This window comes from Vulpes lagopus, chromosome 8 (assembly GCF_018345385.1).
Source record: "Vulpes lagopus strain Blue_001 chromosome 8, ASM1834538v1, whole genome shotgun sequence".
In the NCBI taxonomy this organism is placed as follows: Eukaryota; Metazoa; Chordata; class Mammalia; order Carnivora; family Canidae; genus Vulpes; species Vulpes lagopus.
This window is the reverse complement of record NC_054831.1, coordinates 31,883,872-31,909,391: the sequence shown is the minus strand read 5'-3', so window position 1 is coordinate 31,909,391 and position 25,520 is coordinate 31,883,872. Positions and strand designations below refer to the sequence as shown.

The 25,520-nt window shown below is 38.1% G+C and overlaps 1 protein-coding gene across 4 annotated transcripts in view; it reads left to right on the top strand.

Moving 5' to 3' along the window:
- Window positions 1-25,520, top strand: part of PALLD (palladin, cytoskeletal associated protein) — a 400,423-nt gene that overhangs the window by 167,960 nt on the left and 206,943 nt on the right. For all 4 annotated transcript variants that reach the window (XM_041766121.1, XM_041766120.1, XM_041766123.1 and 1 more), the window contains 5 exons: window positions 5,639-5,817; window positions 16,840-16,906; window positions 18,185-18,290; window positions 21,249-21,323; window positions 25,267-25,408. In XM_041766121.1, coding sequence (XP_041622055.1) covers window positions 5,639-5,817; window positions 16,840-16,906; window positions 18,185-18,290; window positions 21,249-21,323; window positions 25,267-25,408 — 569 coding nt within the window. The remainder of the gene's footprint in view (window positions 1-5,638; window positions 5,818-16,839; window positions 16,907-18,184; window positions 18,291-21,248; window positions 21,324-25,266; window positions 25,409-25,520) is intronic.

Genomic DNA, 25,520 nt, shown 5'->3' with positions numbered 1-25,520 from the left:
CATCCATCTACTCTGTTGCATCAAAACTTTAAATCTCCAGGACTCTCTTAGGTTAGATAAGAAAGTGATTTGTATTTGATCTGCTACATAAAGAATGGACAAAGCTGATTTCCTCTTTTGAAGTAGATTATTTTGAGTTTAATTTTATGCTTTTTAAATGCACTTCAGTATGAGCTGGTGAGAGAAGATACACTTCTCTCTGTATACACCTGAAGGCAAAAACTATAATAGGTCGTCTTATTTCAACTATCTATTCAATCCTTTCTCCTTCATTTGTAAGCCAATCCTTCTTTGATTAGTTTAGTGCTTTAAAATGTAGGTTTTATTATTATTCAGGCAAGGTGAGGCCAACAGATAAGGACTCAGCTACCATCAATAGTTTATTTGCAATTTCCAAGAGTAAAGAGCATGCTACACCATGGGGGCACCACAGGGGAATCAGGAGGTGCCTCCTGCAATGGGTGTAGATGAGGGGGAGGTGGGCATGGATAGGAGCTTTACTGTAATATCTGCAGGAAGAAATGGGTGAAGCAGGGTAAGCACATTTAAGATTGGCTAGTTTGAATAATTGGAGCAAACTCTGCGGCCTAGAGGCTGCTGTCCCCTAGTATTTTGCTCTCTGGTTCTGGGGTGATTAGAACAGAGGCAGTGTAGTGAGGAGAGCCCAATAGAAGAGGCGATGAAGATGTGGCTCTAGACTGATTAGCTTTCATGTGAAAGCTGTGCTCAAAGGAGTCCTTTACTGTCTTTAAGAATTGGCTAGCCTTGGGAGGGGCAGTTTTTCTGGGATCAGCATGGCCCAGGTGTCAAAGCCTCAGAATTACAGAAAATATAAAGGCATGATTTGTATATTCCACATACCCAACATTGTGTTGGGCCACATATCACACTTATTGACTTAGTAAGTTAAAAAGACCAGGTCTCTAACCTGGAAAAAGTTAGTCTAGTAGGATAGAGAGACACATGAAGAACTGGTTTCAAAAGAAGTTGGGAAATATCATGGTAGTGATAAAGACAAGGTGCTAACCATGGACACATTTAAGGACCCAAGGTGGGTAGATAATCTTAGAAACACTATTATTCTTTAGTATATTTCAGAGAAGAGAAGCCATTAATTACTTGGATTAATCAAAGAATTTCATCAAAGAATTTTCGTATTATTTCTAGAAAAACTTTACAGTCTTTTTTTTTTTAAGATTTTATTTATTTATTCATGACAGAGGTAGAGACAGAGGCACAGGGAGAAGCAGGTTCCCTGCAGGGAGCCCAAAGCAGAACTTGATCCTGGGACTCAGGGATCACGACCTCAACCACTGAGCCACCCAGGTGCCCCTAAATGCAGTCCTAAATATAAAACACTTCTACTTCATCAAGAACCAGAAAATTGTGAAAACTTACAGCTATAAAGTCTCATGTCCTTGTAAGTGAGGAATCTGAACCAGGAAGGCTAGCTGACTTTAAAAAAGTCACAATCGAGCCTCTGTGCTATGCCATTGCTAGCTTCAATGTGTAAATGGTTCCAATCATAAATTAAACACACATTTATCTCAATATTGGCCAGGAACCATGCTGCCCTTTTTGTTGCTGCAGGGAGTCTGCCATCTAAATATTTGCAATTTTTCCCCCTCTTGAGTCACACCCTGTCTTACCACATTTTAACAACCTAGAACTGGTCACTTGACAGGTACTTATATCAGTAACAATCTGACTTTCCCTGAGTGTCAAAGCAGTATAAATGACTCATATAAATTATTTGACAAATTTCATCTTTTCTCTGTACTATGTCTTCTATACATTATAATCTGAGATGCTTTTTAAATTTTATTCATGGAGCTGGAGACCAAATAGCATGAGTATTTAGAAAGCAAAAACCAGATCAGTGTAATGTTTTGTAAGCACCAACCATTCTACCATATGCAATTATTGAAGACTGGATGAACCACTTCAAAAGACAAAATGGGTGTTAGACTGTTGCAGAATATGCAATTGTTGCCTTAATCTTTCTGATATTTTATTTTTTAAAATTTTATTTATTAGAGAGACAGGCAGAGGGAGAAGCAGGCTCCATGCAGGGAACCCGACATGGGACTCGATCCCAGATCTCCAGGATCACACCCTGGGCTGAAGGTGGTGCTAAACTGCTGAGCCACCTGGGCTGCCCTTTTTTTTTTTTTTTTTAAATATTTTATTTATTTATTCATGAGAGACACAGAGAAGCAGGCTCCATGCAGGGAGCCCGACGCAAGACTCGATCTTTCTGACATTTTAAAAGTCTATTTCTAGTATTTTATTGTGCTCACTGATTAGTTTCTTTAGCATAATACATATCACCACTGCTCAGATTATAATTGGTCTCAATTTATCTTTAGAAAACTGCGGATTCTATGGGATAGGTTCGCTAGAACATACACATGGAAAGTCAGTAGAAAAAAAAGATGCAAAATTTGAAAGAATCTCATGGTCAACTAACTTGAGTAAATACTAGATTAGACAGTGTTAAATTTCTTCTCTGAAGGACTTTCAGGGCCTTTTATAAGAAAATGTGAATTGTAAACATCAATAAATGATACATCGTCCAAATCTATTCATCCGTAGATCCTCCACTATTTGGTTTTTCATGGAAAGCATATTCTAAAGTTACAAGTGGCAGATAGTATTTTTAAAGGCATACAATACACTATGGATCAATAAAAAAAAAGTTCTTTTTTTTTTCTGCAATGAGGAAGTCTATTTTCTAGGTGGGAAACTAAGGCATAAATGCAGTAGACCTCAAGCAATGGTATGAGGAAATAATACAGAAACTGTCACAAAGTGCTGTATGATCAACTGTTGGATGAAAGATATTAAGATTTGTTTAGTATAGAGGTGAGAGAAACAATATAATTTTACATGCACTTATGTGCAAGGGACCAGAGGTATAAGACACATTAAATATGACTGCTATATTAAAGAAGTGAATAACCTAGAGGGAGAGCCAGGACTCAGTGATGCAGGTTGGAATGGCCCAAACTTAATAGACCTAAACTGCATAATCTTTGTGCACACATGAGTTACTTGGAGGATCTGAACTGATTGAATAGATTTGGGATGAGGATCAAAATCTGCATTTCTGATAATCTCCCAAGTGACACTGATGCTGTTGGTCCAAGGATCACATTTTGAGGAGCAAGAAATTAGAGCAGGAGTTGGCAATTTTTTTCTATAAAGTCCAGATAGGAAATATTTTAGGATTTGTAGGCCATATACCTTGATGCAACTACTCACCTCTGTCACTGTAATGCAAAGGCAGCCAGAGACAGTAATATGTCAATGAGTGAGCATGGCAGTATTAAAAACAACTTGACAGACTCTGGAATTTGAACTTTATGCAATTTTCATATATTGTAAATTCTTCCTTTAACTTTTTGCAAAAATTAAACATATGAAAACCATTCTTGGCTCATGGGCCATACAAAAACAGGTGATGGGGCTGCAGGCTGTAGGTTTGCTGATCCAGGAGTCAGAGGACAAGACACCACACTCCCTTGGGTAGTTGGCAGTGGTTTCCTTATGAAGCATGTCTAATCAAGCAATTGCTCTTGCCGTCTCTTAAACCTTCATTGTATTTTTCATGCTTAATTTTCCCTCCAAATGTTGGTTTGTATCTTTTTCATGGAAGATAAAGACACTCAACTAGTTGCAGAGTTTACCAGGCTTTATTCTATTACCTGTAATGTGTTATGCAGTGCCTTCCACATAGAAGATGCCTAGCAAGCATATGGTCAGTTGAAGGAGCCTTTAGCTTGGCTATAAGGAAGAGTGGTTCCTAGGTGGTTTTAATGAAGAGAGAAGGAGATAATTCTGAGGAAGAGAAAGGATAGGCAAGGGAAAATCAGCAAGTGATACGTGAGGACCATGTAGGAAATAATAAATCCATGCAAATATTTAATGGAGGATTAATATAGGAAAATGATTAAAAAATAAAACTAGGGCCAGGTCTATGAATGGCTTCCATGACAGATCTGAAGTGTAGAGACCTACATAGGGAAGAGCTTTAATCTGATACAGAATAGAGAAAGAATGTAGTTTACTGGAGATGGCAAAATCAGTTAACTTAATCCATCGTCAGTTATCATGGGTGAAGATCTGGTCTATGACTGTGGAAAGAGAACAGTAAAGAAGGAACTAGAAGATGACTCTAGGCTTGAATGTTCTGTGAAACTTTATGAAGACAAAGGAAATGGGACACCTGGGTGGCTCAGTTAAGTGTTTGCTTTTGGGCTCAGGTCATGATCCCAGGGTCCTGGATGGAGCAGCACTGGGGGCCTGCTCAGAGGGGAGTTGGCTTCTCCTTCTTGCTCTGCCCCACCCCCACTCCTGCTTTCTCTCTCTTGCTGGCTCACTTTCTCTCAAATGAATAAAAGCTTAAGAAGACAAAGGAAACTACTAAATGCCCCAGAATCCAGAAATACTGTCCTTTTCAACTGTCTCAGAAGTAATACATGTTATGTTGCAGAGGATGCTTTGTTGGCAGGGTGGTGGTGGTAAATGTCCTACCTGTTCTTTTAGGAGTAACTTCTACTTAATTTTTAACATAGTTTCTGGTGTTAATACCCCAAGTATTAGCAAATTGGTTTTATTTTCAGATTAAATACAGATAAATACCTAAGCTGTGCTACCAAAGTAGCCTTCAATGCCATATTTTTACAAAAAGATGCAAAGTCCAAAGAATTTTATAGAATATACGACTTAGAGGAAATCTGAGTACTGATTGAGGAGTAAAATGGACAACACCGTCCCAGAGACCTCAATGCTTTTCGTTTTAAGTGGCACATTCCTACATATTTCTTAAAAATCACATTTAGTGGAGGTTTTAGGGCAGCTTCATTTTTTTTTTTTTTTTTTTTTTTTTGTAAAAACCCTGTTGAGAGTTTGAGGTGTTTGGGGAATAAGGCAAATGTGAGAGAGTGAGAATGAGAGCGTGTGTTAAAACAGTCTGGCAGCTTGCTGCCTCCTACACCGAGGTCCTGGTTGTTTGGAAAAGGAAAAGTGCTGACCAGCAAGAATGAATTACAGCACAACCTACATTTCCCTACCTCGCCGAGGCCAGGCCGTCTGCTAGAAAGTTTTGTAAATATCAGAAATGTGGAAAGCATTAAATATGTTATTGCTCAGCTGATCAGAAGCCTTAGGGTCAACAAAAAATATTGCTGCCTGTGATTTTTTAACAGGATCATTTGTTCCCCTTGATACATTAGATATTTTGAGCATTATGTTTGTGTTTCCTTTTTCTTAAGGTAAGAATGATAAAGTTGTAAGGAGCATCTACGATGAAACATTTTATAAGATCCTTTGAATTTCTGTTCCTTATATTTTGTGACTAAAATGGTTTTTACAAGTTTGACAATATCCCTTATTTCAAGGTTGATAAAATGTACAAGATGCTTTTAGGAAGAAAACCTGTGGGAATTGTCTAGTCCTTAATTTCACGGTCTAAAATGTAGAGTTTCCCTTAGTAACACTGACACAGATTTTTTTTTTTTTTAATCAAATGAGTATCTTATTACAGGGCATTAGCCTTTTACTTCTGCTATATTATTTTAAACATCACCATTTCCTTTCTTTCTCTCCTGTCCTTTGACCTCCATTTGGCCTGCAGATGGTTCTGTGAGGGGAAAGAGCTACACAATACTCCAGATATTCAGATCCGCAGTGAGGGTGGGGACCTCCACACCCTGATCATAGCAGAGGCCTTCGAGGACGACACAGGTCGCTATACCTGTCTGGCTACAAACCCCAGCGGCTCCGACACAACGTCTGCAGAAGTGTTCATTGAAGGTAAGTGGAGGTACCTGATTTAAAGGGAAAGACAAGGCCTGAGAGCTTGAGTAAGGCTTCACTAGGAACATGCTTTTCCAGTGCAAACGACAGAATGGCATTGTAATTCAAACCTCATTTCTCATGAAAATTTTATATGAATTGAATAGTTCTGACACTTGGGCATACATCACATATGCCTAATGTCAATATTTGTTCCTTTTAATTGAAAACATTTCAGCTACATTAACTTGAATTTATTTAAAATATGAAGTGTCTTAACTTATTTTTGGTTTCTCTAGTGCATAGAGAATGGGAATATATTAAAATACCATGTCTATCAGCCAGATAGAGTCTAACTCTAAATGATTTAGGAAATCATTCACAGAAATGCTAAATGATAAAATATTTTTAAATGTTCTCATTTTTATTCTAGAGTTTTTCCTCTTTTGTCAAGATTCTGTTATTCCTTCTAAATGTACTATGAACTTGCAATGACTAGGTGAAAAAAACTTCAAGAATTGGTGTTGTATTAAAAAGGGATAAGCATGGGCAGCCCAGGTGGCTCAGTGGTTTAGTGCCTGCCTTAGGTCCAGGGTGTGATCCTGGAGACCCAGGATCAAGTCCCACGTTGGGCTCCCTGCATGGAGTCTGCTTCTCCCTTTGCTTGTGTCTCTGCCTCTCTCTGTCATGAATAAATAAATAAAATCTTTAAAAAAAATAAAATGAGAAATAAAAATAAATAAAAAGGGATAAGCAGAAAGTAGAATATTTCTTTTGTTCTTGGCGAGACTCAGCCTGTGGGGAAATTAGAAAACTTGACATAAAAGTATACAGTTTTAAGTTATTTTTGGATTTTGATCAATAATAATGATTTAAGTTGGAAATGTTTTAAGCACCACAGTGTACATATTATTTCTAAATCCATAAATTGATGAATACTCTATTAATTGGTTGCTTTTCAAAATAATAGTTAAAATACAAAAAAAAATTAAAATCCGTGAGGTCTCTATTACCCTCACTCTATCTTTTTGTGTTTCTTTTTTACTATTTAATTCCACAAAATTTCATTATTATTTGAGATAGAAGAAAGCAAGATATGAATCATAATTTGTAGCTCTTTAAGGCTTGACCAAAAAAGTAGTTTTAGAGAAATTATTACTGCTGAGTAGACATATGTACCTTTACTTTTAATAAAAGGATCCTCTGCATTGTCTTTGAATGCAAACATCTGTGAGCTCCTCAAGGGACCTTGTCCTGTTAATGAAAGCAAACATTTTGTATAGAACAATACGTAATACTTCAGAGCACTTACAAGTGTGCATGTACTCATGCGTAATGATTTAAACTTCCCCGTAAGCCTATGAGGTATTAATATTGTCTCCTGTATGTGGGTAAACTGAGACCCAGAGAGGTTAAAGCAACTCTTTCAAAGTCACCAGGTGACTGCAGATGGTTCTGTGAGGGGAAAGAGCGAATTAAATTCACCACGTGAATTAAACCCAGTCAGTCTTGCTCCAAGGCCCATATTCTGAACCACTGTGTCATACATTTCAAAGTGCTAAATGAATTACAAAAAGACTTTTAAAATATAATAAGTTAGCAGTATTAGCCATGGAAAAGGGCTGTGTGGCAAACTTCTTAAAGCATTTTAGAATACAATGAAAGGAACTTAAACTTGCATAAGAAAACTGTTTGCTAATGATAATTGTATATGTCTCCAAAATCCAAGTTCAGATAGATCCTCTTAAAATTCAGTGCTTTAATTGCTTTCAACATTGTTGGAAATGTGGTGAATTTTAGTGTGCATTGCTTTTGTACTACAGATGTTCTGTGAAATCACCTTCAATTTAGTAGCCTACCAACTGATTTCAGCGTGTGTTTATCAAGGCTCTACTATGTGGCAGATAATGCAGGCACAAATATAATTAAGACCTATTCCCTGGTATCCAGGAGTTCCAAGTCTAACAGCAGAGATGGACACACAGAGAAAAAAAAAACACAACAGAATATAAGTGATGTTATAGTAAGTGATATAGAGAAACATATAAAATGTTAAAAGGATACAAATTAACTTAAAAGGTTAACAGGAATATATATATAAGATATACCACTGTTCATATAATAAAATACAATATTTCTTTACCTCCTTAAAGCCAGTGTCAGGATCTAACTCTGGTACACCCAAAACATTCAAATCCATGGTCTTTAATTTTATTTCAGTAAATTTGTTTTTTCTGTGTAGAAGCTCCTAAACTGCCAGTCCTCTTGTGCCTTTGAAATCATCTAGATGAGTTATCAGCATGCAAAAAGTAATCACCAGTTCTTGGAGTGCCTGGGTGGCTCAGTCACTTAAGTGCCTGACTTGATTTCGACTGAGGTCATGATCTTAGGGTCCTAGGATTGAAGCCCCCTTGTCAGGCTCTACACTCAGTGGGGAGTCTGCTTGGGGATTCTCTCTCCATCTTCCCCTCCCCCTCCTCCTGGTTGTGCTCTCACATATGCTCTCTAAAATTAATAAATTAAAAAAAAAAAAAACCACTTGATCTATATACTATGCACATTTCATGCCAGATCTTCAACAAAGATAATGTTTTTTTCCAGTGCAGTTTTCCACATGATAACACTGGATTTACTTTGTCAACCAGCCATTGAGTATCTGTGAGTTTAGGTAAATTGTGTGTGAAAGGAGGATGAGGTAGCTGGGTGGAGCAAAAATAAAGAACCATTAAGAGTCTGGCACTAAGGAGGAGGGCACATGCCAAGATGAGCACTGAGTGTTATGCTGTATGCTGGAAAATTGAATTAAAAAAAAAAGTCTCCTAAGCCTAATATAAGGTGCTTTAGAAAACTGGCTCATTAGCCTCGTGAAGTATGGATCATAATTTCAAAAGAAAAAAACCCATATTTTAGTGTATTTTTATCCCAAAGAGCAATTCATGTAATGGGAGAGAATTTCACATAAATTCTTAGGCTCGTGTTATAACCAAAAGTAAGAAATTTCTATTTTTATTTTATTTATTATTATTTTTTTAGAGGGTGTCTGCATGCAGGTGGCCAGAGAAGGGAGGGGCAGAGACAGAGGGGGAGACAGAGAGAATTTACACCCGGTGCAAAGCCTGGCATAGGGCTTGATCTCAAGACCATGAGATCATGACCTGAGCCAAAATCAAAGGTCAGAAACTTAACTGACTGAGCCACACTGGCACCCCAAGAAATGTTTATATTTACTCATTCCAGCACTGAATCAGACTCAGACATATCCCTATTGAATTAATTGTATCCTAAACCATGTTGCTCTTATTGTCAGCATGTAGTCATTTGTGGGGTCTGTCAAGGGTAGGAAGTTTTGTTTTTTTTAAAGATTTTATTTATTCATGAGAGACACACTGAGAGAGGCAGAGAGACATAGGCAGAGGGAGAAGCAGGCTCCCTGTGGGGAGCCTGAGGCTGGACTCAATGATCCTAGGATCCTGGGATTACACCCTGAAGCTAAGGCAGATGCTCAATCCCTGAGCCACCCAGGTGCCCTGAGAGTAGGAAGTTTATTTTATAGAACTTGAAAAATCTCAATATAACCTTACCTAAAAATTTAACCTACTGGTTGAAAACTCTAAATTTTACTGTCTTATGTATCAACTTTAGTATGATACAAAATAAATTATGGCTTAAGAACAGTAGCCAATTATTTATTTAGCATTAGCTAGGAGCCAAGCATTGTTCTTCATTTTTACATAGATTATCTCATTTAATCCTTACAAAAATCACCTCCATTTTCTGGTTGAGGAAGCTGAAACTCAGGCCGAGTTATGTCCATGATCTCTCTTACATATACCTGGGATTCAAGGATTGAAAGCCAAGTAGTCTGACTCCTGAGTCTAGCCCCTTAGCCACAGAGTAAAATGCAGATGAACTCATTACTGGGGCTGCTAGAAACCTGTGTGTTCAGGGAGCTGAAGGAAGCCCAGGGAGGTGGCTGCGTAGAGGGTTGGGCATTGGCCAGCAGACGTGCAACAAAGAGACTTTTGGTCACTGTTAGCAGCTTGGCCTTAATTCTAAATCACGCATTATGGAGAGTTTAAACTGAAAGGTCACGTTATCTGATCTGTATTTTTAAACTGTTACTTTGGCTTGTAATTGGGAGACCAGCTAAAAGCCTTTTGCAGCAGTGCAGAGGAGAAGCAAGGAGATAATAATAAATGGAGGGTTAGAGTCCGATTCGAGGTAGGAGTTCAGAGGTAGACTCCAGAAGCCAGGCTGCAGACTAGATATGGGGGTGAAAGGGATCTGGTGCAACTCTGTGGACTTCAGCTTTACCATTTGTGTGGACAGAGTTGCCAGCCTCTGAAATGAGGAAAACTGACGAGGAACAGGATTAAGGGCAGAGGGACGGAAGGGCTTTGTTTTGGAGATGCTAAGTTTGAAATCCCTATTTTGATAAGTCAGTAAGTAGACATAAGAATACAGTCCAGCATGCAAAATGAGAAAAAGATTTTTGGGAGCATCAGGATGTAGGTGGTAACTAAAGCTATAGGATTGGGTGTATATATATTCCTGTTAACCTGTTAACCTTTTTGCATGCTGCACCCCACATTTCAGGATCACTACCCTGATCTGCCCTCTTTGGAGCTCCTAAATACTAGGAGTATTACTGATCAGAGCAATGAGGGAGAAAGAGGTGATGAGGAAGAGTAAAGGGCCTAAGTCTGAGCCAAGGATAATCCTTCCTACATGTTGAACTTCCCCGAGAGGAGGAGATGCCAGAAGAGAGTAGGAAGGAGGGAGCTCCTGAGATGGGAGAGAAACCAGTCAGAGTGGTGTAAGAGGGGGTAGGAGACAGTGGTTCAGGAAGGAGGATGATACCAACTCTGTCTACTGCCACTTCAGAGTCCAGTCAGATGAGGACAATATGAAACTACTGGGTCCAGCAGCTGTGGATGTTATCAGTGATTTTTAACAAGAAGGGTTTGGTGAATCTGGAGAGCACCAGCAATCCAATTGAATGAGTTGAAAAAAGTTTGCAAAGTATGAGGGGAGAATCAACAAATAACAGATCGTGTCAGGGAAGTTTTGTTTGACCACCAGCAGAGACATGGGCCAATATTTGGGAAGGAGTGTGGGATCAAGAAAGATGGTGTTTTAGTTCTTTGTTAGTTTATTTGTTTTCATACTGTAATTACTAGAGTATGTTTCTGTGCTAAGGCAAATAATCCAAGAGAGAAAACCTATCTCATGCTGAAGGGAGGGAGAGTAAGAATGAGATCAAAGTCTTGGAAAAGGAGAAAGGAATGTGTCCCACATGAGTGCTAGATGGAGAAAGGTCTACCCTCCAGGATTAGATGGCAAAGAGATCATCTTAAATTCATAATATAAATAAGAAAGGTAAATGTATGCAAGTGAAATAAATACAGACATCTTCAAGTGTCCATCACTGCCACCCTCTCCTCATTGTAAAGTGCATCACATAGATTATTATAGCTTTAGGAGCTCCAAAGAGGGCAGATCAGGGTAGTGATCCTGAAATGTGGGGTGAAGGAAGTGGGATTCAATCTGACCTTGTAGGAATCAGATGGAGAGGAGGGCAGGGCAGCATGAACATGTGGGGAAGGATCAGGAATACTTGAGCATAATTCACGTTTGCACACCCTATGTGACATTTGTAAGTTCCCAGTGCTTTGAATAATCAGATAAAATATGTGCCCTTTTTGAGGGACATTTTGAAGCATGCAGAGATGTTTGAGTTATAGCTCCTTTACCCACTATGTATGAGTAACTTTACCCAGCAGGGTAAAGCCCCTCTGAGTATATGGTTTCCTCTATCCTCTACTGGATTTTAAAAATATACTATGAGGAGCTAAAGGAGTCTAAACACAGCTTTGGGCATTCCTCACTTTATTTATTTTTAAATACCTTTTATAATATTTTCTGGCTAGTTTAGTTCTTAGCTCCATGACCTTGAATGTTTTTCAGTGGCTTGAAGCTTCATTTTCTCTATCTCTGCATGGAGAAAATTAGATTTTTTAAAAAAGTTTTTAAAAAAATTTTATTTAGTTATTCATGAGACAGAGAGAGAGAGAGAGAGAGAGAGAGAGAGAGAGAGAGGCAGAGACACAGGCAGAGGGAGAAGCAGGCTCCACGCAGGGAGCCCGATGTTGGACTCAATTCCGGGACTCCAGGATCACGCCCTGAGCCAAAGTCAGACGCTCAACCCCTGAGCCACCTAGGCATTCCAAAAATTAGATTATTGTAAGAATTGAGAGCAGTGCCTGACATATAGTGTGAGCTATGATTATTATTATAAAGATAGCAAATTTTTTTTATTTTTAGAAACAAAACATACAGATAAAAGGAAGATCTAAAAATCAGGTGTAATGCCACTACTCGGTGACAGTTACTCTACATATTTTGATCATTCAGTCTTTATCCTGTGTGTGAACATTTTACTCTACATACTCATTTGTACCTTGTTTTAAGTTTAACCTGTCACAAACAACTACCTATGTCATCAGGCATTCTTTTTTTTTTTTTTTTTTTTTTTTTTAAAGAGAAAGAGAAAGGCAGGGGGGTGGGTAGGGCATGGGGAAAAGGAGGCAGAGAGAGAGAGAGACAGACAGACAGACAGACAGAATCTCAAGCAGGCTCCACACCCAAAGCCGAGCCCGATGTGGGGCTCAATCCCACAGCTAAGATCATGACCCAAGCTGAAACCAGAAGTCACTTAACCAACTGAGCCATCCAGGTGCCCCACATTAAACATTCTTTAAAACTCATTGTCTTTATAGTCATTCATAATTTCTAAATTTATTTATTTAATCTGTTTATTCATGAGAGACACTGAGAAGCAGAGACACAGGCCAAGGGAGAAAAGCAGGCTCCCTGTGGGGATCCCCACATGGAACTCAATCCTAGGCCCCAGGATCATGACCTGTGCCATTGGGTGTCCCCATTTATAAAATTTTAGAACCATTGGCATTGCTGCAATTAATCTTATCTGAGTCTTAAATGGTTATTGCTGTACTGGTGGTTATAGCATTTAGAAGGGAGGGAGAGGGTGAGTAACTTGAATGGGGGCAGATTATACTTGCTCCTTACACTTTGAAAGGCAAAATATGCACAAATGATGAATGCCATGACAAGTTTCACTAAAATCCCTCAAGGTCTGAAATATATATTTAATATATAAATTTTTTTAAAATGGTTGATATTTGCTTTCATGAAGACTTCCTATTTCTCAAAGTTGGAGCATATGATTTACTTCCAGCTTGCTTCCACTCAGAAATAAAGCTTTTTTCTTTTATTAAAGAAGATACCAGATTGGCAAAAATTATTAAAACATAGTGTTTTTATAAGTTTGAAGAAAATGGGCATTTTGATGTATTGCTATTTTATACACCTTTCTGGGGAAATATTTAAGAATGGAAATACTATATTCATTCCTAGTAGAATGATAAGATTAGGGTAAAGCTGTACACGTGTACTTTAAGCAGCCATTAGAAAATTATAAAGTCTGATGTCATGGAAAAGTGTTTCATAATGTACTGAGTAGAGGAAGAAAGGCACAATATGCACAGCATTGCCTTTTTGAAATAAGTTATATATGTACACAAGGAAAACTTTAGAAGGATATGCTGTAAAATAGCTGAGTTGTATTCCAAATGATTTTTTTCCTTTAATTTTTTCTGTTGAGCATTTTCTGGGTCTTCTACAAGGAAGTATGAAATTTTATACATTTTTTAAATGAAAAGGGAACATCTTTTAAAGACAAGACAGGTCTATTTTTGTGACATTTCTACTGGCACTGCACTTCCAGAATAGAGCAGAGATCATGGGCATTTGATTCCTTCTCTCTGTGTAGGGGAGCAATATGGACATTTAGGCCAGTGAACATTAGATGAAGAGATAGATGGATAGTAATTGCAAGTTCTGGAACATGTCCCTCTTTCAGACTAGAGCCTCTGTCAAAAACTGAAAGTGATGTTTTGATGAATACAAAAATGTTAAGCTAAGACAGGAATGTCCTTTCCTGACCAGCAGGTGCAAAGCAGATGACCAAAGGGAGGAGACGGAAGGGGGCGGGGGGACTTGCTGGCACAGACAGGGAGATTTGATCCATCACTGTCTGCAAGAACAGCTCTGATGTCTGAGATGAAGGTGACATTGAGATTTCATAAGGGTTGGACAGGTGTGCAAAAAACCAGCAAATGGGTTTTGTCCAAGGGTTGCAAACCTTTTTGGCCCTTTACCTTTCTCTGAAAATCAACTGGAAAAAATTGCAAAAAAAAAAAATTTTTTTTTAAAAGGCTTTCTAACTAGATAACAAGAGAGGGTTTTATTTTTAAGATTTAAAATGTTGGGAATCAGATGAAAAACAACTATTTGTCTCCCTGGTTCCTGGCCACTTTGAGAGCATCCATGATAACTTCTGTAGGATTTTTGCAACTCCTCCCTTTCTCTTCAACACTCCCATGATTCCAGTAAAATTGATCTATTTCTGGTTACCCATGATTTTCTGGTAACCAAGGCTACTGATTATTTTTTTCCCCTGCACACTTCCCATATCTGCTCATCACAGTTAAAGCTTTCTCCATCACCTATTTTTTGATGATTTGCTGGCTGTGCTGCTCTTTTATTTTCCTACTCCCCCGGTTCGCCCTGCATAGTTAATTTTCCCCATCACTACATTCATGGCCTAGACATAAAGTCCAAACACACTGGTCCTCGTATTCCACATCTCACCTAACATTTCTAGGCTGGCCTTCCCCTGCTGCCCTTCTGGCATGCTGCTCTTCTGTGTGGCTCCATTCACTTCCCCAAATGAACGTTTGGAGTTCATAAGGTTCCATTCATCCATCCTGCCAGAGGTTGAAGGCCTGTCTTTAACAAGAGATGGAGTTAAGCCCTCAGAGGAATAGGTGTCCAAAGCACGTAAAGGCCATACAGCGTGGGGAAAGTCATAGATCACAAGTTCAGGAATCCTCTCACTACTGCTTTCTAGTTCTGTGACCTAAAACAAATTACTTGATCTCTTGGCCCTTCAATTTTCTAGTGTGTAATTGGACATAATTCACCTCTTAGTGAGGTGAGTTATTATAACGAAATGTTATATAGTACCTAGGAGATTGCCAGGCAAAATAGTTAAGTACTCAAAAATACTCAAAAATTGGTAGTTCCCTTCCTAAACCCACCTCAGTTTTTCAAAGAACTTATACTTTTCTAGCAGATATGATGTTATAAAGGGACCTGAGTAGTATAAACAAGAACACAGGGTGTTCAGAGAAGACAGAGCACAGAAAAAATTACTAGGCTTATCTTAAAAAAAAAAAAATATCGAGAGAAGACTAAGTTTCCTATGAAAGTGAATAATTAAAACTACAAACATGGGAAAAGACCAAGAAAGGAAAGCCCTCACCTCCTTTGGATCTTTATTCAAAGTCCCCATCTTAATAGAGCCTTCCTTGCCACCCTCCCCAAAATTGCATCCAACACCATCCCCATCCTTATACCCTTGCTCTGATGTGTTTTCCCATTTAACTCACCACCACATCATGTAATTCTGTTGTCTCTTGTCTGCCTATCTTCAGAAGAACGTAACCTCTACAAGGGCAGGGGTATGTGGTTTGTCTATATTTCTTTGCTGTGGCATGCCCATTACGTAGTGGAGTGTACAACAGTGAATGTGTTCAACTTTCTGGCTTGGGGCTGTAGAACATGGAAGTTCTGGCTGATAGAGCTAGAAAATCTGGTTAGAAATGACAAAAACTACTAAATAGCATTTTAGGTTTTTAAATTTACTGAGTTGTAACTCCTTATATTAGTTTTTTTTTTTTTTAACAAGAAAGGTGTGTTATAGTTAAAAAAAAAAAAAAGTGACCTACATTTAAGATTGACAGAGTAAGACAAGATAAGAATCTATTGTAGTAGCCCAGGAACGAACTGAAGAAAGCCTATACTAAGTTGTAGTGAAATAAATAGGAAGGGACAGCAAACATTCCAGTAGAGTTACCTAAACCTGACTGTTAAACCAATAACTAAAAGACTGGAGAAGTAGAGTCATGGAAAGAAACACTGGGCAGCCATCCAAGAAATTAAATAAATGCATATATTCTAAATGTATTTATAAGCAACAATAATTAATTGCAAAGAGTATATATAGTGTGATTCCATTTGTAGAGATATGTACATAAATATATGTATGTTAATAAATTTATCTGACAAATATACATCAGACTCTTAACAGGTGAAGAATGGCATTAAGAAATGTACCCACTGGTCTTTAGTAGCATGTCGCACAATTCTGTGTCATTTGGTTACTTTTCTATAAGCATGTATTATTTTATATTAAAGTATCTTCAAATAAATTAATAAATATGTCTCATAACAGAAATATCAAGAGTGTACTTCTAATTATCAGAATTATTTTAAATCTGTTACTTAAATCTCATGTGACAAAACATGTAAGCATTAAAATGCTAGTGCAGTTTGCATTTTGACTAAAAATCTAATAAGGTGACCCTTAATTAAAAAAACAGTAATGAAGTGAATGAATTTGGGGGCACATGATCCAAAATCAGAGACCTTCTTGTTCAAGAGTGAAGCCACTATTTTGTTCTAATTAACAGAGAGTCAGAAAGCATCACCTAATTAATGAGTAATGAAGATATTATAATGCACACAGTGTAATCTCCTGGGAAAGGGTTAAGGTTTAAAATCATGAATGCTTTGTACACGAACACACAGACACATTCACACATTTATTTCATAGTTTATAAGCCATTTAAAAATGATTGTGATGACCAAAGTGATAAAAATGAAAGTAATAGTAAGTCTGACATTGAAAACATTTTGCTTTAAAGAAAGTTTTTTTTTAGTAGATGTTTACTTTAAATAGTTTTCTGAAAAAACGGTTCAGGAAAAAGTGGTCTGAACCATTCCCTATTTCAAAATAAGGCTTTGTATGCTCTATTTAAAAATGAAAAACAGTACTCTTTGAAGCAGTTGTAGATACTGCTCAAATCTTAAATTTATTATTTTTCACTTTCTCAGGTACCAGTTCAACAGATTCTGAGAGTGAAAATTTAGCTTTCAAATCAAACCCTGGAGCCATGCCACAGTAAGTGCCTAGGATCCCGTCAATTATATGTATAACCGAGAATGCCTTACAGAACCACTGGGGGTAAGAGCAGTGTGCATTGTGCTGTGAAAAAAGAGGTCAGCTGATGTCAGTCAAAGATCAAATATTTTAATGTGGAACACAATTTTTAACTTAGGAATTTAGACTTTGAAGTCTGCATTTCATCAAGATGCAAAAAATCAGACAGTAGACAATCTTAAATTTCAAAGACAAGTAACTCATCATAAATATACGAAAAGAGCAGTGTCATTGAGAGGAAATTAGTGAAATCATTACCTAAATGTAAATGAGGGGCAGTCTGTTCATACAGATCGGAAAATGTCTAATTAGGTCAGAAATGGGTTTCTGCTTGGCTAAAGTCTATTACTAGTTAGATCTTAATCACGAAAATTGTAAAATTTTGTTCTTCTTACAAAGACAAATGGATTATATCTCCAAATAATTATTATGTCAGTTGATGGTAATAATTATTTTTTTGTAAAAATAAAATGAAACCTACCAGAATTTTGTAGAAAACTCCATGAGTATTGGGACGGTGTTAATAAATTCCTTTGATCTGCTAGCATATGCAGTAACAATTATATCTATTCAGCATTAAATAATCCCTGAGTATTAATGTTAAAGGAACCTTATGAGATCATATACTCTGTCACTTCTGATTTCAGATAAGGATCTCAAGTTTTGTGAAGTTACATGACTTACTTGAGATTGCACAGCCAACCTCTTAGCAAAATTGGGCCTAGAAACCAACTCCTCTTAACCTTTCTCAACACCTCACTAACTTATGCAGTAAGAAAAGACAAAAATGCCAAGACATTCTCAACAAAATTAGAAACCAGAACAAAGAGCAGCTGCTAGACTTAAAATAGATCACTGAAACTTTGAATTAAATACAGACCCCTAACCCTAAGGATTTCAAGTGTCTGCTTATTGCTAAAGATTGGACCTTTTCCAGATATTTTCTTTTCTCTTAGGATTTCCAAGTTCAATACTTTAGGTTCTCTGATAATAGCTGAGGTACATAAAGTTATTTTTCTTTTACCAGTGTAGTTTGCTAATATCTATAAGGTCATTCTCTGCATTAGTTGACTGTAGCAATTCTAATTGTAGATTATGGCTTCCCATTTCTGAAGCACTTACAATTGAAGTAGATTGAGCACACAAAAAGAAACTGAGCTATTGTGGGAAATCTTTCATAGAATAATCCCTGCTTTAAAAGAAATTCTGATGGAATACACTTGCCTCCTTATTTTTCAGAGCTCAGAAGAAAACAACTTCGGTTTCCTTGACAATAGGATCGTCATCTCCAAAGACAGGAGTGACTACAGCTGTGATTCAACCACTATCTGTCCCTGTTCAACAGGTAAGTGTTCCTTGGGCCAGAGAGCCCAATGAGTCAAACTCATTAGCAGACTTCTTGGTTTAAGGATTATAGCTTTGATTCCAATTAGTACTCCCTGCAATATTTTTAAAGTGGAAACACAATTGGGAGGAAAGAAAAAGGTAGATGAAAATCCTTCCCTTTTTGGGCAGCCCCAGTGGCCCAGTGGGTTTAGCGTCGCCTTCGGCCCAGGGCATGATCCTGGAGCCCCGGGATCGAGTCCCATGTCGGGGTCCCTGCATGGAGCCTGCTTCTCCCTCTGCCTCTCTCTCTCTCTCTGTGCCTCTCATGAATAAATAAATAAAATCTTCAAAAAAAATCCTTCCTTTTAATCCACTAAAGGTAATCTTTAATCAAAAACATATCACCAATTAATCAACATCTGCATATCCGTTCAGAACATCTCTAATGGCCAGTAATCTGGTAAAATGGTATCTCCTTTAGCTATGACTATGATTGTTCTTCCACCTATGTGTCCTCTTCTGTTTAGCCAAATTTACTAACTCATTTAAAATCAATTAGAAGCAAGAAAAGTCCACATACCAACAAAAGTTTGTTCAAGAGATAAACAGATAATAATAAAAAAAATCAGAAAAAAATAAAAACAATAAAAAAAATTCAGGTTCCTTGACTTAACCAAGCTTTTTTTTTTTTTATAAGATTTATTTTATTTATTCATTCATGAAAGAGAGAGAGAGAGAGAGAGAGAGAGAGAGAGAGAGAAAGGCAGGCAGAGATACAGGCAGAGGGAGAAGCAGGCTTCATGCCAGGAACCCGACTTGGGACTCGATCCCCGGTCTCCAGGATCATGCCCTGGGCCAAAGGCAGAACCAAGCATTTTTTTTATCCTGCTTTTATTTCATTATAAGACTACCGTATCCAAGAAAGAACAATTACAAATTACTGGCAAGTAATAGTGAGTTTATGTTGCAAACAGAAACAACAGGAGATTAAAAAAAAAACAGTAAAAAAAAATAAAAAATCTAAAGGTTTTAATCAGATGTATGTTACTTTGCCTTTGTGCTATGATGTGTATATTTAAAAACAGCATTCACAAAAGGCATCCCCACCCCAACCCTTGAAATGTAAAGTAATTCCTAATAAGTATGTTTTGTGAGCATCACCTGGCCCTCTATCTATTGAGCATTCACGTGTTTTAGTAATTGGAGTATGTGATATATATACTCTTGGATATGTGGAATATGGAAACAGTAGAGAAAAGACATTTGAGTTTATAAACTTGAAAAGAACCAACCAGCCTAATTCATTCAAAGATGGCATAAATACTTCCTTTAAATCCTTAAAATGGAGTGGAACATATACAAATCTTTCTGATTAAAGCAATGGATTTTTTTTGGTGTTAAATATTTAAATATTGATGAGTGATGAATGCTTATTAGCACCATGCTAAGGCGTTTCATTGGAGAAAAAAAAAATACATCACCAGCTTCATTCCCAAACAGTTTATAGGACTATGCATGGGAAACAGGAAATATACATATGAAACATTTCTTGAATGTGGCAGCATATATTAAAGTGTGACAAAAAAGCCTAAGAGCAGAAAATATTTAAGTACCATAATAATGTAATAATGGAATATATCACTCAATGGAAGGTAATATATTCCAGTCATATAGGTGGGTGGATGAGGGGCTCACAGAAACTCCATTGCATTATTATTTTTTAAATTTTTTAAAGATTTATTTATTTATGATAGAGAGAGACACAGGCAGAGGGAGAAGCAGGCTCTATGCAGGGAGCCCAACACAGGACTGGATCCCAGGACTCCAGGATTGCGCCCTGGGCCAAAGTCAGGCGCCAAACCCCTGAGCCACCCAGGGATCCCCCATTGCATTATTATTTTAAGCAATGTCACATAAAGTTGAACACCCTGGAGCCAGATTGCCTGGGTGCAAATCCCAGCTCTACCACTTGATGTAACTTCTCTGTCCTAGTTTCTTCATCTGTAAAATGAAGATAATACCATCTACCTCACAGGACTATCATGAGGATTCAGTGAATGAGTGAATCTCCGTATAACACAGAATAGTGCCTGGCACAGATTAAATACCACATAAGTGTTCAAATAGTCTTTGGACATATAAAGATAACAAAAAGTGAAACCCAATCCCAAATCACAAGCCAACGAGAAGTCTTCCAAGGATAATGAATAAGGCCCTTTATTATCTCTATAACTCTGTCAGCATTCTCAATGATGACTTGTGGCATATTTAGACATATAATATCAGATCACCATCATCTGGTGTTAAGAAGTGAACAATTGCTTATATAGAAAGGAATAAATCCAAAGGGTTTGAAAATAAATGATTTAAGTAAGAAAGAGAAATATTTTCCAGTCACTACTCTGGAATCTTTATATTTCCCCAGAGATGAGTGCCATTTCAGTAAGTATTTTAGCACCTTTGTTTTTTTGCACATCAAGGAAAAACAATGTATGACTTTTTAACTTGTTTCCTGTAATCCCTCATATTAAAAAAGAGTACAGGTTAAAAATAAGGTAGATGTTTGATAACTTACCTTCTACTGCCAGCAACTTGCGCTTTTAATTCAATGAATCCAGACTGTATTTAAAAATAAAATGTAGTGTTTGTAAGAACTTTTGAAAAGACCCCTGTGGAAGTCCCACACACAGAAATCCATTTGGTAATAGCATTTAAAAGCTCATGGATCCCTAAGGAACCAAGGAACTTTTACCTTGAATATCCTTTTGAATAGAGAAGAGGAACAGATGTGAAATGAGGATGTAGAACACTGTCTGTACTGTGTGTAGGAGTCAGACTAGCAAAATGATAGATAGTGATATTTTCATTCCCTCATTTCATTTATGTGGAGCGAGCCCAATAATGAAAGGCTTCTTTAGCACATCTTTTCAGCAGTTTATATGTTCAGAATTTGACTCATGCATCTCTGCTTTTTCAGGCTCACAGTCCAACCTCGTACCTCTGCCGACCTGATGGAGCTGCTCCTGCCTACTTTCCTCCTATTTTTACAAAGGTCTGACATCTGCAAGTCTCATTCTCTGGGTTTGCTTTGGTACTTAAATTCCATTCACATGGAGCTTCATGTAGTCGTCTTTAAACATTAAAATGAACAGATCAGTAGGCTCTCATGGTTACCTTTGGGGCTAAATGGGTATTTACAGAACAGCTGTTGCTTGAGTCTAGTTTTGTCAAGGGTCTGAAAAATGTGGGCATGGTCAGTGACTGGATAGAGCTTACAGTAGAGTGGGAAAGACAAGGCAGGTAGAAAAAAATTGAGACAAAAGGCTGTATAGGAAATTAGGAAAACCAGCAAGTTTTATAGAAAGAAAAAAAGGACTAATATTCAGCTTGTTCTCTAAGTTTGTGTTTTGCATTGTCAAGCTGAATGATATCCATTTCCTTAGTCAACTGCTCAGCTTGGAAATGTCTTCATGTAGCATATCTTTTGTAATTCTCTCAAAAAAAAAACCCAACAACAAACAACCTTTATTGAAAGACATCTAAAAAGGTCCAGATATGGTGGAGAGACATACCATGTCTGTGGACTGGCAAATGGTGAAGAAGTCATGACTCCCAAATTAATCTAAATTTAATGTAGATCTGGCTGAAATTCCAACGGGTTGTTTAATTTTGTTTGATGTAGAACAACTTGATTCTAAGAAAAAAAAAAGCCTAAAAATAGCTTGGGTACCTCTGAAGAAGGAAAATCAGATGCTGGTAAGGGGTTTGTCCTCGGAGGTGTCAAGACTTTGTGAAGGTATGGTAGTTAGGATTGTTGTTGTGCTGGCATGCGACTACACAAATTGGCAGGTAATCAGAATAGAGCCCACTGACACTCCACTATCTACAGAAACCTGCAGATCACTGGGTAAAGAATGAATTCTTCAGAAGAGATAAAAAATATATTAAATTGGACTCCTACTTCACACTTTTTGCAAAAACTCAGGCCAAGTAAACTAAAGACGAACATGAAAAAACAAATCCACAAAACTCGTGCAAGGCCATAGGGAAGAGCATCTTGCTTGTTTTCTTGTAGGGAACGATTTTTTTTCCTTCCTAAGCCAGTCTGTATCTACCTTTATTAAAAAGCTTTTCATAAACAAGGTCCTTAGTGTAAGACACTGGCAACAAATGATAATATTTGACAACAACTTTGAAAGTACCCCCCAAAAAGTAAAACCTGACCAAAAACAATGCCACTATCATAGTCCATGGAGTTGTCCTTTATTGCTTAGAACAGCAAATGTTGCCATGGTGTGGGTAACGCAGGTGCTTCGTGGTGTTAGAGCTTTTCCAAGGCAATGCACTTCATCAGTGCATCACCAGGAAGCCTATGTTACCTGATGTTGATTTTGTGGGAGTCCCCAAAGCACTTCTTGCTTTAAGCAAATAGAGAGGATGTGAGGTTTTGCTTTCCTTCCCCACAGGGCTTCACCATAGTGACCTGGCATATGGTGATGTTATGGAACTCCTCCAGGGCACTAAGAGAAATCCCCCAAAGCTAGACACAAAACCTTGTTTCCTCCATTGCATTCTAGCTCCTGAGACATTGACATTATATTAGTGGTATATCCCCTTCCCCCAGAAGAAAGCCAAGAAACATACTGTGTGCTAACCATACAGCTTAGTAAAATGAAAAGTGAAACATTCTATATTTTTATAAAGGTTGATTTAAAAAAAAATCACAAACTGTAGAGAGACTAGCAGCGTGGAACACACCTCACTGTGCATCTCCAGTGCCTTCTACCTTCTGTGTCTAGACCGTAGACTATCTCTGTTCTCTGCAGGACTGTTTCCCTCCTTCCTGGGTTTTGCTTTCTCCTTTGTCCCTTTGGGCATCTTCTCTCCCAGTTTTGCTGGCTCCTTTTGGGCCTGGGCTTTGGTTTTAGAGGGGCGGGCTTAGAAGAGAAGTCTGCTGATCTCCTGTTTAACTCAAAGTCACCTTCACTTTGTCACCTGTAGCATTTTTTTTGGCCTTTCTTTTGGGCATGATGGTGACTATGAATGTCAGGTGGGCTTTGCTGTCTAATAGGTGCCCCCATTTATTTCCTCATGCTCCTCTGGTTAGAATTTCCAGGCTTCACAGCTGGTCAGAAGCATAGCCAGCGCCTCTGCCTGCGGACCAACAGGCTTAGCTGGGGCAGCAGAGCCTGGTGGTGACTGTGGGATGGTGCGCAGTAGGGACACATGTGACACCAGGAGAGCAGCTAGCTTCGTGTGGCATTTCTTTCTGAATAGTACAGCGCCTTCAAGGAATCACAATAAGGTGGGCTGGATATGATGGGAGGTGCCCTTGTGTGGACCCTAAAACACTCAGGGGGCCCTAAGTCCTGCCCTGAGTGGATGATGAAGGCTGGCTCTTTGTCCCCATCAGGGCTCCTCATTGTGCTCCTGCACGTTCTCCTCATGGCTCCGTCTGTTTAGCTGTGGCCTTTCTCAACTGCTTTGGGTCCCTGGCACCTACCCATTTCCTATTATCTCTAAATTTCCAACGTGTGAATGAAACACACAATCCTAGGAATAAATCAGTCTCCTTTGGTGCCTGAAATCTCAGACATGAAAAATATGTGTGTGCCATTTGAAATCTACCATGAGCAACTTCCTGGACGAGACTGGAAGTGTTTAATAATTAATCCACACCCTGGGCCCTGTGCGTGACACTGATCCATTACATGAGCTCTTCTCTGGACCCAGTCACAAAGTCAAGAAGTCAGTTTAAAACCAGAGATTTCCTACATTTAAAAATAAGGAAGGAGAAAGAATACAATCAGAAGTAGTTAATAATCTTAGCCTTTTCGCTTAAAAAAAAAAATTCTTGCTAAGTACCAAGATTATCATCAAATACCTTCTCAGACTTAGTATTAGCCTTCTATAGTTCTGCTGACATCTGCAACTTTGAGAATTTCCTTCGAGCTCTATCACACTGTCTCTCTACAGCCATTTGTAGCAGCATTTGTTCTTCCCAGCACACCATTTGCTGTCCCTTCAGAGAATCTTAAATGAACAAAACCAGAAAAGACTTATACTTTTTAATACGAAAGTATTTGCTCTCGGCTGGTGTGTGAATGGATTGCACTGTCCTATCTTAATTATTTTAAGAGTTCTATATAACCTATATAAGATCTCATACCCTAGTCAGAAGTTGAAAAGTCAAAAAGTTTAAGTAGGCCCCATTGCTAAGTAATCCTGGAGGAAGAAGATAGAGGGAGGACATATGTGAGGGGCTTATTAATCTTTTGATATTTAAAAACAAGTATAAAAGCTTTACCTCTTTGCATCCATGAAGCCAAATTAACTTCTAATCTGTGGGACTGTAAAAATTTACTGATCTGGAGTTGGAGTAAGGTCTGGGGCAACGAGGATAATTACCAAGGAAGAGGAAATGAAGGTCATGAAGGGAGAAGTACTGCAGGTTTTATTATTTTACTTAGAACTTCAAAATGAGAAAATCCTGAAACCCCTTATCTTAATAAACCTGACATAGGAAGCACATTGGCAGAGGTGGTGGGGAGAGTACATGAAAAGGTTGGGGCATGTAAGAACAAATATATGCCTTTTTTCTCTTCCTGTCTGGTTTTCACGAGAATCTACGTTCATATGGAGTATAATCATTTTAGGAAGTTTGCATTTCACCAGCTAACTCTTCAGTGTAGACTGGGAAAGGTAATATGTTGCCATAAAATTCCATAAATATCAATGTGTCAATAAATTTGCAGACAGACCCAAAATTTCTACAGGCCCAGTGGTAGACCTTACTAATCTCATTACCCAGAAATTATGACAAGCTAACGATCAGTGGATTTCAAGGTGTTTATTTTTACCTGAGTCAGTGGTAATTATTTTATGATGCAGATTTTGCATTTTTTTCTCCTAAGATTTGGAAGCTTTATTTTGTGTTGTAAAATTGTGTAAGAGTGCACTAAAGTCTAATGGGGAGTGACTTTCTTGAATTTTAGGAACTACAAAACATAGCAGCATCAGAGGGTCAGGTGGTGGTTCTGGAGTGCCGGGTCCGAGGAGCACCCCCTTTGCAGGTCAAGTGGTTTCGACAAGGGAATGAAATTCAAGATTCTCCAGATTTCAGAATTCTACAGAAAAGTAAGGAGAGGTGCCCATTCTCCCACACCCATCCATTTCCTTCTCTCAAGCTTCAGAAAAACCAAGAAGGGCTTAGCCATTCAAATGAATTGATTTTTATTTTTGAAGAGTA